We start from the raw sequence: 12,397 nt of genomic DNA on the forward strand, positions 1-12,397 counted from the left end.
GCACAGTAATGCAACACGCCATCCACCCTGACACCCCAGGGCTTCAGCCTAGGAGCAGAAAGATCTGTATTTCTCATGGAGGTGGATTTCCAGGGGTGCTCCAGCTACCGAGTCCAGGCGCTCCGAGTGCCTTGCCAGTGTGGACGCCTCAGGAGTTAGGCCACCTGGGGATGATTTAATGTGCCCTAACTTGCAAGTGTAGACAAGGCTCCAGTCTCTTGCTTCTCTTATGTTTCTCTGGAGCATATACATACTCTCTTTTACCCAAACAATACTCAGCAAAGCTCCTCCACCTAATAGTCTGAATTCTGGACATACTCGTTATGCCTTGTTGTAGGTGGGTCTCCTTAATTGTCTCTCATAGCTATTTTAAATGAAAGGTGTGTTCATACCTATCAGTGTCAATGAGATTTAATCTAACCCACAACATCTTCATAATGTTTGGTATTATTCCTTCTTATGGATAGGGTGACCATATTTCCCTCTGCTGAATATAGGACACCTGGTAAAATTACTCGTATTCAAGAGAGTTCAACCGCAATCAATCAGAACTATGCAGTACAAATGTTCAAATTGACATCCCTGTTGAAAAGAAATATGGCATCGTTGAATTCTTTTTATTTACCTTCTTATCTTTAAGGCTTTAGGGCTCACAGCGGGAGAGCGCACGCGCACACACGCACTCCCAGAGAGAGAGAGAGAGCGCTGTGTGAGAGAGGTGTACAGGACTGACCTACTGTCTCCTCCCTGCCCAGCGCTCTCTGCCCTCCATGCCTGTCTGGGCCCTGCTGGGAAGGGACAGGAGCTGCTTCTAGCCGCAGGAGAGGGGAAGGGATGACCAGGCCCATGTCTTTGCAGAGCTTTTCTCTTTTCCCCCACCCCCCTGTAGCTGGAAGCAGCTCCCATCCCGTCCTGCCCGCACAGTGTCAAAAGGCAGCTAACACCTCCTCTCGGCTGCCACCTCCTGTCTGTCTGCCCCTCCTCACCCTCCCCTAGCTACAGTGCAGGCAGGAAGGGATTAAGCCCTAAGGCTGCACTATGCACCAGGGAACCTGACTGCAGGGACTTCAGCAAACCCGGCCAGAGAGGTGGCTCAGCAGCAGAGGGTGCCTAGGGGACCGAGAAGCCCCATGGTACCTGGGGGGTAGGACCCAGGGCGGGAGGGGGCAGGTGAAGAGGGTGCTAAACCCCTGTCTTGGGGGCTGCTGTGGAGCCTGCAGGGTCAGGGCGTGAACAGACTGGAAATCACTTCTCTACCCCCTTTCCCCGCCCCCCGCCACTCCAGAGCTTAGCTGAGGGGCAGAGAGGCTACCTTGTGCCAGCGCTGTGCGGGGCTTTGACTCCTCCTAGTCAGCTCCCTGGGCCAGAGGGTCTTGGGCTTGCCTGGGCCAGTGGCCCAGGCAGAGGCAGTGATGGAAGGAAGGAGCTTGCCAGTAAACTGAGCACTCTGACCAGGGGCTGGTTCTCCACGCAGCACTGGGAGCAGGATGTGACCTGGCCGGAGGGATATGGAGGAGCAGTGGGGGGAGGGAGGGGACAGAGAGAGTGAGTGAGAAGGGGCAAAGCAGGGAGTGGACAGTGAGGGGGGAGCACATAAATGGTGGACAGTAGAAATGACACGTAACCAGCCACTGCCTAGTGCCTGCCCACACTCACTGGCTGCCACAGCATACAGCCAATGCTGGCTGGAAACAGGACAGGGAGCAAGGCCCTGCTGGCTGAGAGCTGGCAGGGAGCAGGGGCTGCACTGTTGGACAAGCAGGGGAAGCAGCTGGCCCTGCACGCTACACCTTTGCCCTGCCACCAGCCTTGCACTCCTGTCCTCGACCATTGGGCCCTCCATTCACCACTGGTGGGCAAGGAGCTGGTGAGCAGGGATCTAGCCAGAAGCAGGACCTGCCAGTATTGATGAGAGGGAGGGAAACAAAATATGGGACAATTTGCCCATTTTTAAGAAAAAGTCAGGACTCCTGTAGAAGGGCTTAAATATGGGACTGTTCCTCTAAAACACAGGATGTCTGGTCACCCTACCTATGGACTTTGTTCAGTGGCAAAACTGTTAACTACATTGATATTTAAATTGTTCTCATTGGTCTTCAGAGCTAACACGCAATTGAGATGAAAAGGAACAGTATGTACTCAGTATGTACTGAGTTTGTGGACTCAGGCAGACTTCACTTCATTGGTTTACACTATGTTCACGTTCTGAAGGTTTTCTTCACAACCGTAAGGGTTAGAGACTTAAGTGTGTGTTAAAAATTAAAATCTTAGATTTGGAGGGGAAAATAGCAGCCACCACAGAAAAGTACCTGGTAACACTTACCTTTGCAGAGGCATAAATGAATGTAGGAACAGAGAAAAATAGTTTTTCTGGTCTAAATGCTGCCACAGAATATCTCCTACCTTGGTCACTATTCTGACCATGTTTAGTTCCTCTTCAAGTTCCCATCACACCAGAGCCAGAATAAGGCACTACTGGCCTTTGCCCAGGGTCCCAATTTCTAGAGTTGTGATAAGATCATCTTTAATTTTTCATAGATTAGAAAAGGAAATAAAGCTTTCCTCTTTTTTCTACTCCCACTGGTTTTTGAATGAACTAGTCATTGAACTGAACAGCGCTGAATAAATTGAAATGACAATATTTTGTCTGCCTTTGAGGAAGAGGCTCCTTGGGTTAAAAGCTGGTTTAGCACTGCTGCAAACTCTTGTTGCATGTGCGTAGCCACTGACTTCTACCAGTTCAGTAGTTTGGCTTTCTCTAATACCTCAGTAGCAAACGTGTACTACTTTAATTTAAATTATTTTAATAGATTATAATAAGTTTAGGCCTTAACTTAGGTTGTTATAATTTCTAATTTAATTTTAAATGGGTTCATATTAAAAGAAAAGTAGTGAATTTAAATTAAAAATCCATTTTAAATTTTAAAAAAATTATTAAAAAAATCATTGATTTTTATGCACCCTGTTTCTATATCTTACAGTTGAAGAGAAGCTTATAAATGTGACTTGAGTGCAACTGATGACTGCCTGCATATTCAGACAGCCTGAAACAATAACCTCAAGAGGTGTGAACTGAGAAATGATAATAAATAGACACAAGAAAAATACACAACCAAAAAGCCCACCCTAAACCAAAACTATAAAACAAATAAGACACATGCTACTCCACCACTCATTCATATTGCTTTGGGTTGCATCCCATCCGTTGTCTATATATGCTCTATTTAGAATAGGAGGTTCTTGGTGAAAGAATCTTCCTTTTTATACTTGTTTCCAAGTGTCTAGCAAGTTGAAATAAAACTAAATAGAGCACTAATTAGAAGATATCTGGAAAACAAAACTAATATGTCATGGCAATTTTTATTTTCCTTCAAGGAAAAGTGTTGGAACATAATTATGAAAGCAAATGATCTTTAAAGTAAGATCAGTACTAAAAGCAGAGGGTTGCGGTTTTTTTTAATGTTTATTTTTTTAAAAAAAGATAATCTACTTCCAGCAAATTCTCTCTTTATTCTCCTTTGTAAGATCACTTTTTAGAGTGAAGTATTTATGCTAAGATGCTTAAACAATTTTGTATATTCTCTTTGAGTGGTTTAATTTAAAGACGCTATCATTTACAGCAATCCAGTATTACAGAGCGCTCTCTCCTGGAATTGCTATCTCCAGCTGAAACTGGTATTCATATTTGGTGTAAGTGGACCTTTAAAGGCCTCTGGTTGTGATTTAAGAACAAGAACCTTCAGAAACAAAATCTTTTATGTACTTTACTACCTCTCATATCCATGCTTTTGCTTTCCCATCTCTCCTTTCCTTGCATGCCTGCCAAGTCTCACTGTTTTGCTATACAAAGCACAGATTTCATGTGGCTGAAGAAGAATGAACAGGCATTTTAACATTTACGTAATCTGAATCCTCACTCTTTATGTTGCCAAGACTGGTCTTTGCTGTTCTGTTCTCTCCTACACTTTCTGTTGTTCCTGAGAGCAAAATCAGATCATGAGCACTTCAGATTGTCAGGAAGAAAAAACTAAATGGCCAAATGGCCAGATCAGCATCTCCCTGCTTGTTTTTTTTTAAGCCAGACAGGAGCAACCCACCCTCAAACATTAAAAATCCAAACAACCTTCCTTTGTCCAAAGGGATAACATGTAGTTGATGAGGTGGAAGTAGACAGGAAATGAAAATATGACAATGTAGAAGACTGTTGGAGATCAGAATAGTACATGGAACTTTCCATCACCTTCCTTTGAATGCAACTGTTTAGCCACATAATGGAAAGTGTTCAAACATATGGGAATTACTTCCTTCTATACACACCCCGACCCGCATATACTGATGATTTCATATTTATTTTTAATCTGGATTAGGTTGTATCTTTCATTAGTTTCTGCTCTGTTGGAACTGATTTTCCAGAAGTAGCACTTCTAAGTGACTGACAATAAATGCTTCTTCCAGGTGGACTGGCATAGGTAGAAATAGTAGAAATTTGGCAGTTTCAAATTTTTTACTATTTGGTAAACTTTTACCAACCCTCCCTTTTGGTCTCACTTTTCCAGTTTCTATTATCAGAGTCCTTCTTTTTCCCCTATAGTTGGTATCCAACCCCGGTTCTGTCTGATGCTGGAACTTAGTGTTCTAAAAAATGACAACACATTAATAAAAAAGATGACTGGATTTTAAATAGAGTTTTTGTAAAGACTGAATGGCAGATCATGTTAGGACAATGGAAGCAGTTCAGTCTATTCCTGAATTAATTACCTTTGTTTTTCTTTTATATCTTCAGGTTCGCTTCTCATATATGCGAATGAAGTATCTCTTTATCTCTTGGTTAGCAGTATTTATTGGCAGTTGGATTATATATGTTCAGTACTCCACTTACACAGAGCTATGCAGAGGTCATGACTGTAAGAAAATAATAGTAAGTATATTTGTATGTCTTGTTTGTTAAGCTTTTTTATCATCCATGAATCTACTTTTGAATTATTCAGTAGTTACCATCAAAAGTAATATTTACTATTACATTATGCAAATACAATAATCCTAATTTCAGTTACCTACAGCTAAAACCAGTTATTTTTGTACTTTATTTTCTCATTGATTAAATGGCTCAGTTGTAAACCGCCATGTGATCAAATTCACTTTGTGACAGTTTTGTTGTGGGAGGCTCAATCATAATTGACATACTAATTTTAAGTTAGTGATTCCCCCTGCCTTTGTTTAACTCCTTCTGATGAGTTAAAAATGATGCATGCTACTAGAGTACCCACAAGACACTCAGGTGGAATCTCACTCTTATAAGAGAGGAGCAGCTGGCAGTGTGTTCTCCACATGGGGCCCTGTAGATTTGAAACTTTCTCCTGCACAGTCCAAAATAATTTTAATTTATTGGCTTTTTAGGGCATGTTGTTTTCCCTGGCTGCGAGGGATCGGAAGGACTTTGGTGAAAGATTGTAAAGATCTTAAATATGTTTTTGGTTGCTGGGCTATTATACCTTTAATTATTGGTCAAAGGAAAGTTGCTAGAATAATCTAATCTTATACTTGTATTTTTAAAATGTGTCAGTACCTACAGCGAAGCATAGACATCCTTTTTTTTTACTGAAAGAATGTATAGATTAAAAGAAATAATACTACGAACTCAATGGCAGGCTGTTCCGTTTTCTATTCTTTCAGAATGGTGAAATCTGAGGATTCCATGTGACAGTAGAGATACTCATTAGCAGACCCCTATGTAAAAGTAGAGATGCATGTTAGCAGATGACTTAACAAGTTAGCAGTCATTGTACTTCTTACATTCTCCGCCTCCTCCCCCCCCAACCCCCCGAATAGGCATCTTTTGCACCATATAGCATGTAGTTTTGTTTGTTTGTTTCATGTTTTCGATAGGTCTCTTCTGATTGAGAGTAAAAGCTCTCCATCTGTCTCCCAGTTCAAATAATTTACCCAATAAGGCCCTGATCTTGCAAACTGCTCCATGCAGGTAGACCCCTGGGCCTGCGCAGAGCCCCATTAGCTTCAACATTCTGTTGTATTCTATTCTATATAGGGTCTCTGTGCAGATGCAGGGGGTTCACCTCTGCAGAGCAACTTGCAGAATTGGGGTGTATCTGAATATTTTTTTTGTACCCCAGACACATTTCAGAGTTTGTACAGCTTTTTTCTCATTTTACTGGACAAAAGCATAGATATTGGAAAAGCCAACAGGTGTATTGTTTCCTCTTTCTGTTCTTCAGTTCTTTCTAGAAACTATTTTCCCCTTTCTTATCTTTCAGTGTGATAAATATAAGACTGGAGTTATTGATGGATCAGTCTGTAGTAGTCTTTGCGCTAAAGAAACTCTGTATTTTGGAAAATGTTTGTCAACGAAACCCAATAACCAGGTATGACTTTATTTATATGAGCTAATCATATGATTCTTTATCTAAATCAGGTTTGGGGGTTGTTTTTTGTAGAATATTAAACAGGTCTTATGTAAAATGAGTTACAGTTAAATTTTACTTATTTAAGTTTTGCTCACTGAGATATTCAAGGGATGAGAATTTTAAACAAGGGATCTTGTTGGCACAGCACTTATAATCCCATTCTAAAAGTGAGAAATCTGAGCTGTCAACCAGTATAGAACACTATCTTAGAAACAGCAGACAACAATTCAGAATAATGTTTGATTCTATTTTACAAGGATGATACTTGTCTGAATTTTGTATTTAATTCACATTTCTGTTTCCATGAAATAGGATGTTCGCCACTCAATCATTTTTAACTCTAGGCATTTTAAATCCAATATGCTCGGTTCAGCAAATCTGTGATAAATTGGGTAGTGGGGGAAATGAGGACAGTGATTTAGATAAATACTACAGTCCAATAAATGTATAGATTTGGTATTTCTTAGTGTATTTGATGATTCGGCATATCATATTATGCAGATGTATATGCATGCTTTAAGTAATACTGTGTAACTCTCTACTTCTCTAATTTTACAAATGCCACTTTTAAAATGCTGAAACTTTAAATGTACAGTAAACCTATACTTGATATGGACCCTGCACTAGAGCAGCTATGAAATCCCATTTCATAATCCCAACTATCCTATTTCATAGTCCCAACTATACATATCAAATGATAGGGTCTAAATTAGCTGTTACCACTCAAAAAAGAGATCTTGGAGACCTTGTGGATAGTTCTCTGAAAATATCCACTCAATATGTAGCGGCAGTAAAAAAAAGTGAACAGAATGCTGGAAATAATTAAGAAAGGGATAGATAATAGGACAGAAAATATCATGTTGCCTCTATATAAATCTGTGGTATGCCCACATCTTGAATACTGTGTGCAGATGTGGTCGCCCCATCTCAAAAAAGATATATTGGAATTGGAAAAGATTCAGAAAAGGGCAACAAAAATGATTAGGGGTATGGAATGGCCTCTGTATGAGGAGAGATTAATAAGACTGGGACTTTTCAGCTTGGAAAAGAGATGGCTAAGGGGAGATATGATTGAGGTCTATAAAATCATGACTGGTGTAGAGAAAGTAGATAGGGAAGTGTTTTGTTTACCACGTCTCATAACACAAGAACTAGGGGTCACCAAATGAAATTAATAGGCAGCAGGTTTAAAACAAATAAAAGGAAGTACTTCTTCACAGAATGCACAGTCAACCTGTGGAACTCCTTGCCAGAGGAGGTTGTGAAGGCCAAGACCATAACAAGGTTCAAAAAAGAACTAGATAAATTCATGGAGGATAGGTCCATCAATGGCTATTGGGCAGGAATGGTGTCCCTAACCTCTGTTTGCCAGAAGCTGGGGATGAGTGACAGGGGATGGATCACTTGATTACCTGTTTTGTTCATTCCCTCTGGGGCACCTGGCACTGGCCACTGTCGGAAGACAGGATACTGGGCTAGATGGACCTTTGGTCCGACCCAGTAGGGCCATTCTTATGTTCATTACACGGTCACTTCCAAAAGTGCCAACACTCCAGATCCATTAAAGGTTTTGACAGTGTGCCTGTGTTCCGGTACAGTGTGCTTCCTCTCTCTCATCTTGCCCCACCAAACCAAAATAAATGCCTCTTATCAGCTTTAATGGAGAAGGTGCTGATGCCATTGTATAAAGCACACTTTTCATGGAGCATGGGCCTGTTGTTCTTTAAAATCGTATTTGGATGCAGTGGTCTCTCTTAAATATGTTTTAAAGTGGCACAGTGTACAGGGAGTTGCCACTACCAGTCTGAATGCTGGTTCCTTGCAGTTTCAATGAGCAAACCCAGCATTCTGACTCAGGACAGTAGAAGACAGGAGAGCTTTTGAAGAAAATTTTATGCAACTATCTCATTGTCTTTTTCCTTCATAGAGATATTTAGGAATCTGGGGTAATCTACAAGGTGTTATAAAATGCCAGATGGAAGAAATTATTCATCTTGATCTTGGAACTGAACCAGAACCAAGAAAAGAAATAGTTCTATTTGATAAACCAACTAGAGGAACTACTGTTCAGAAATTCAAAGAAATGGTATATGGTCTTTTAAAAGTAAGTATATGTCAAAGAAGAGAAAATGAGCATAAATGCTGATTCTCACCACATTTATTTATTTATTTTATTTTTTGCCTGATTCTCTTTTGTCTGTTTGTTTGTTTTCAGCAGGAAGAGTACACAAATTAAATGTAAAGTCAAAACCTACTAAGCTACAATTCCAGTTAGGTTAGGGATGACCTTTTATTTTAGCCTTGAGAACAATTTTCATATTTGTTCACTTTAAGAACCTACTGTGATTGTGGAAAAACTCAGTTATGTTATAGGCTACAGTGGTTGCTGGTGAGTAGATCATATGAGCATGAAAAATTTCTGACCCAGAGTTACATGTTAGAGACAATCATGAGTAATTTAAAAGAAAAACAAAAATAGAGGGGTTGGGGTGGCATGATAGTTATTGGAATGGAAGCCAGCATGCAACTTTTACATGTTTAAGGCTTCAGCCTGTTTTTGGCCCTTAAAATCTTAAACTACTGTTTGGAACTGTGTTGTAGCCTGGTCCCATGACATGGTTGTATTTATAATGCTAGTGGTGTCCCGAAGGCCCTATTCATACTGGGATTGAATCCTCTAGAACTCTGCTAGCATCAGTTTTGCTAACAATTGTGACCAGAGAAATAGGTATCTCTTCCTCTGCATTTTTTTTCTGCACCATACTAAAAACTATTCCTATCCTATTAAGTAGTCTGCAGCTGAGTTTTCCCAATATAGAAGTATTGATATAAGGATATGTTTACACTGAGGGTTTTCTGAACTTCTCCCTCCATTACTCTAATACAGACTAACATGGCTGCTTCTCTGAAACCTGTCATTATGTCTATCAGTAACTATCATTATGTAACACCAGTAGTAATAGCAACTGTGGCAGTGTGAGTTTAAAAACCAAACAGAAAATCTGATAACTGATCTACAGGTGTCACAGAGCAGGTCTATGCAACATGATGGTAAGATGGTAAGAATGTTGGTGACGGGTTTACACTAGTGGTTTCCCCTATAATTAACATTGGTGGAGCTGTAAAGATGCTAGAGTAATTGCAGGACAATATCAGAAAATGTTCTGTGTAGATAAGGCTTTGAAAAAATGTCCTGTCTATACTGGTCATAGATGTGTGTAACACAGTTCTGATTCCAGAAGAGACAGGACTTCCCTATTCAAAAGCGCAGCAGTCGTGCTGGTTTGTTAAACCAGTGAAATGAAAGTTATTATAGTAAGTGACAGAAGACAGAACTAAGTATGAAAATACATTTATTAGTATAGGAGTAGTACTAAGATATTAAAAACATATTTATGACTAGCTAGAAATTACTGTATTCCTTGTTGTAATCTCTTGTCACTATTGCAAGACTCAAGCTTTAATCAGCTGAATCATAGTAAAACAAGCTCTGTTTATTATGAAATGTTGTTTGAACACAAAACTTTTGTAGCAAAAGAACCACAAAATGTTTGTATTACAAGTAGGGTTGTCAAACGATTAAAAAATAATCATGATTAATCGCACTGTTAAACAGTAATAGAATACCATTTATTTAAATATCTTTGGACGTTCTCTACATTTTCAAATATAGTGATTTCAATTATAACACAGAATACAAAGTGTACAGTGCTTACTTTATATTTATTTTTGATTTCAAATATTTTCACTGTAAAAACCAAAAGAAATGGTATATTAAAATTCACCTGATATAAGTATTGTAGAGCAATCTCTATATAATGAAAGTAGAACTTACAAATGGAGAATTATGTATAAAAAATTACTGTATTCAAAAATAAAACAATCTAAAAAAACTTTAGAATCTACAAGTCCACTCAGTCCTACTTCAGCCAATTGCTCAGACAACAAAGTTTGGTTACAACTTGCAGGAGATAATGCTGCCCACATCTTATTTACAATGTCACCTGAAAGTGAGAACAGGCGTTTGCATGGCAGTGTTGTAGCCGGCATCGCAAGATATTTACGTGCCAGATGCGCTAAAGATTCATATGTCCCTTCATGCTTCAACCACCATTCCAGAAGACATGCGTCCATGCTGAAGACAGGTTCTGCTCAATAATGTTCCAAAGCGGAGCGACCAATGCATGTTCATTTTCATCATCTGAGTCAGATGCCACCAGCAGAAGATTGATTTTCTTTTTTGGGTGGTTTAGGTTCGGTAGTTTCTGCATTGGAGTGTTGCTCTTTTTTAGACCTCTGAAAGCATGCTGCACACTTCAAAATCTGGAGAGGGGTGGAAGGCACTTCAGATTTTTAAACCTTGGGTCTAGTGCTGTATATTTCCTTAGAAATCTCACATTGGTATCTTCTTTGTGTTTTGTCAAATCTACTGTGAAAGTGTTCTTAAAATGAACATGTGCTGGGTCATCATTAGAGACTGCTATAACATGAAATATATGGCAGAATATGGGTAAAACAGAACAGGAGACATACAGTTCTCCCCCAAGCAATTCAGTCACAAATTTAATTAGTGCATTTTTTTTTTTTTTTAAATGAGCATCATCGGCATGGAAGCATGTCCTCTGGAATGGTGGCTGAAGCGTGACGGGACATATGAATGTTTAGCATATCTGGCACTGTAAAGGTTCGGACTCAGCCTGTGGTGCCTCCTGCTGGTAGTCGTCGGGAATTAGCTCACCAGCTGTCAGAGCGCCCTCTGCAGGCCGGTGATCCGCCTTCCCGCCGGCCCCCATGTCCCTCCCAGGACCCAGTGCCCTTTTCTCTGGGGTACTGCCCCCCTGGCAGTACCCCCACACTCTCAGGTTCTGGGTCTCCCCACCCAGGGGAACCCCCAACCTCTAACCTCACCTCGCCTCAGTCTGGGCTACTGTTAGTCCCCACTTAACCCCTGTTCTCTGGGGCCGACTGCAGTGTAAGCACTACTTATCATAGGCAAGGGGGGTTTAGATCTGCTGCCTCTGCCTACCCATGGGCTGCCCCTGTGCAACCCTACACCTATTCGGCCTGTAGTCAGGCCTGCAGCCTGAGGCTTTCCAGGCCAGAGCTCCCAGCTCTTCTGGCCCTTCCCCAGCCCTGCTCCAATCTGGGTGTCTGCTCGGCACCTTGTAGCCAGGCCCTTCTCCCTCTACAGGTAGAGGGAGACTGACTAGGCTCCTGGCTCACAGCCTCTTCTAGGGGCCAGCTGGACCTGATTGAGCTGGCCACAGCTGCAGCTGCTCCCTTAATCAGCCTGGGCTTTTCCCCACAGCCCCAGCCCTCCCAGGGCTGGCCTCAGCCTTGTCAGGGCCGGAGCGGGTAACCACCCCACTACAGGCACATAAATATCTTGCAAATGCTGGCTACAAATGTGCCATGCAAACACCTGTTTTCACTTTCAGGTGATGTAAATAAGAAGCCATCAGCAGTATCTCCCATAAATGTAAACAAACTTATTTGTCTTAGCAATTGGCTGAACAAGAAGTAGGACTGAGTGGACTTGTAAAACTTTAGAGCTTACATTGTTTTGTTTTTGAGTCCAGTTATGTAACCAAAAAAAATCCACATTTGTAAGTTACACTTTCACAATACAGAGATTGCACTACAGTACTTGTATGAGGTGAATTGAAAGATAGTATTTCTTTTATCATTTTTACAATGTAAATATTTGTAATAAAAGATAATATAAAGTAAGCACCTTACATTTTGTTTTCTGTGTTGTAATAGAAATCAATATGTTTAAAAATGTAGAAAAACATCCAAAATATTTAATAAATTTCAATTGGTATTCTATTGTTTAACAGTGGAATTAATGGCAATTTTTTTTAGTTAATTGAGTGAATTAACTGTGATTAATCGACAGCTCTAATTACAAGATATCTAACATAATTCATTAAAGACTCTTACTGAGGACAAGGTGCGAAGTTTTAGGACTTAGG

The 12,397-nt window shown here is 40.5% G+C and overlaps 1 protein-coding gene across 2 annotated transcripts in view; it reads left to right on the forward strand.

The window, feature by feature from the left end:
- Window positions 1-12,397, forward strand: part of DIPK1A (divergent protein kinase domain 1A) — a 40,484-nt gene that overhangs the window by 25,028 nt on the left and 3,059 nt on the right. For both annotated transcript variants that reach the window (XM_084637099.1, XM_084637100.1), the window contains 3 exons: window positions 4,784-4,918; window positions 6,273-6,380; window positions 8,350-8,526. In XM_084637099.1, coding sequence (XP_084493225.1) covers window positions 4,784-4,918; window positions 6,273-6,380; window positions 8,350-8,526 — 420 coding nt within the window. The remainder of the gene's footprint in view (window positions 1-4,783; window positions 4,919-6,272; window positions 6,381-8,349; window positions 8,527-12,397) is intronic.

This window comes from Lepidochelys olivacea, assembly GCF_965140295.1.
Source record: "Lepidochelys olivacea isolate rLepOli2 genome assembly, chromosome: 8".
Lineage (NCBI taxonomy): Eukaryota > Metazoa > Chordata > Testudines > Cheloniidae > Lepidochelys > Lepidochelys olivacea.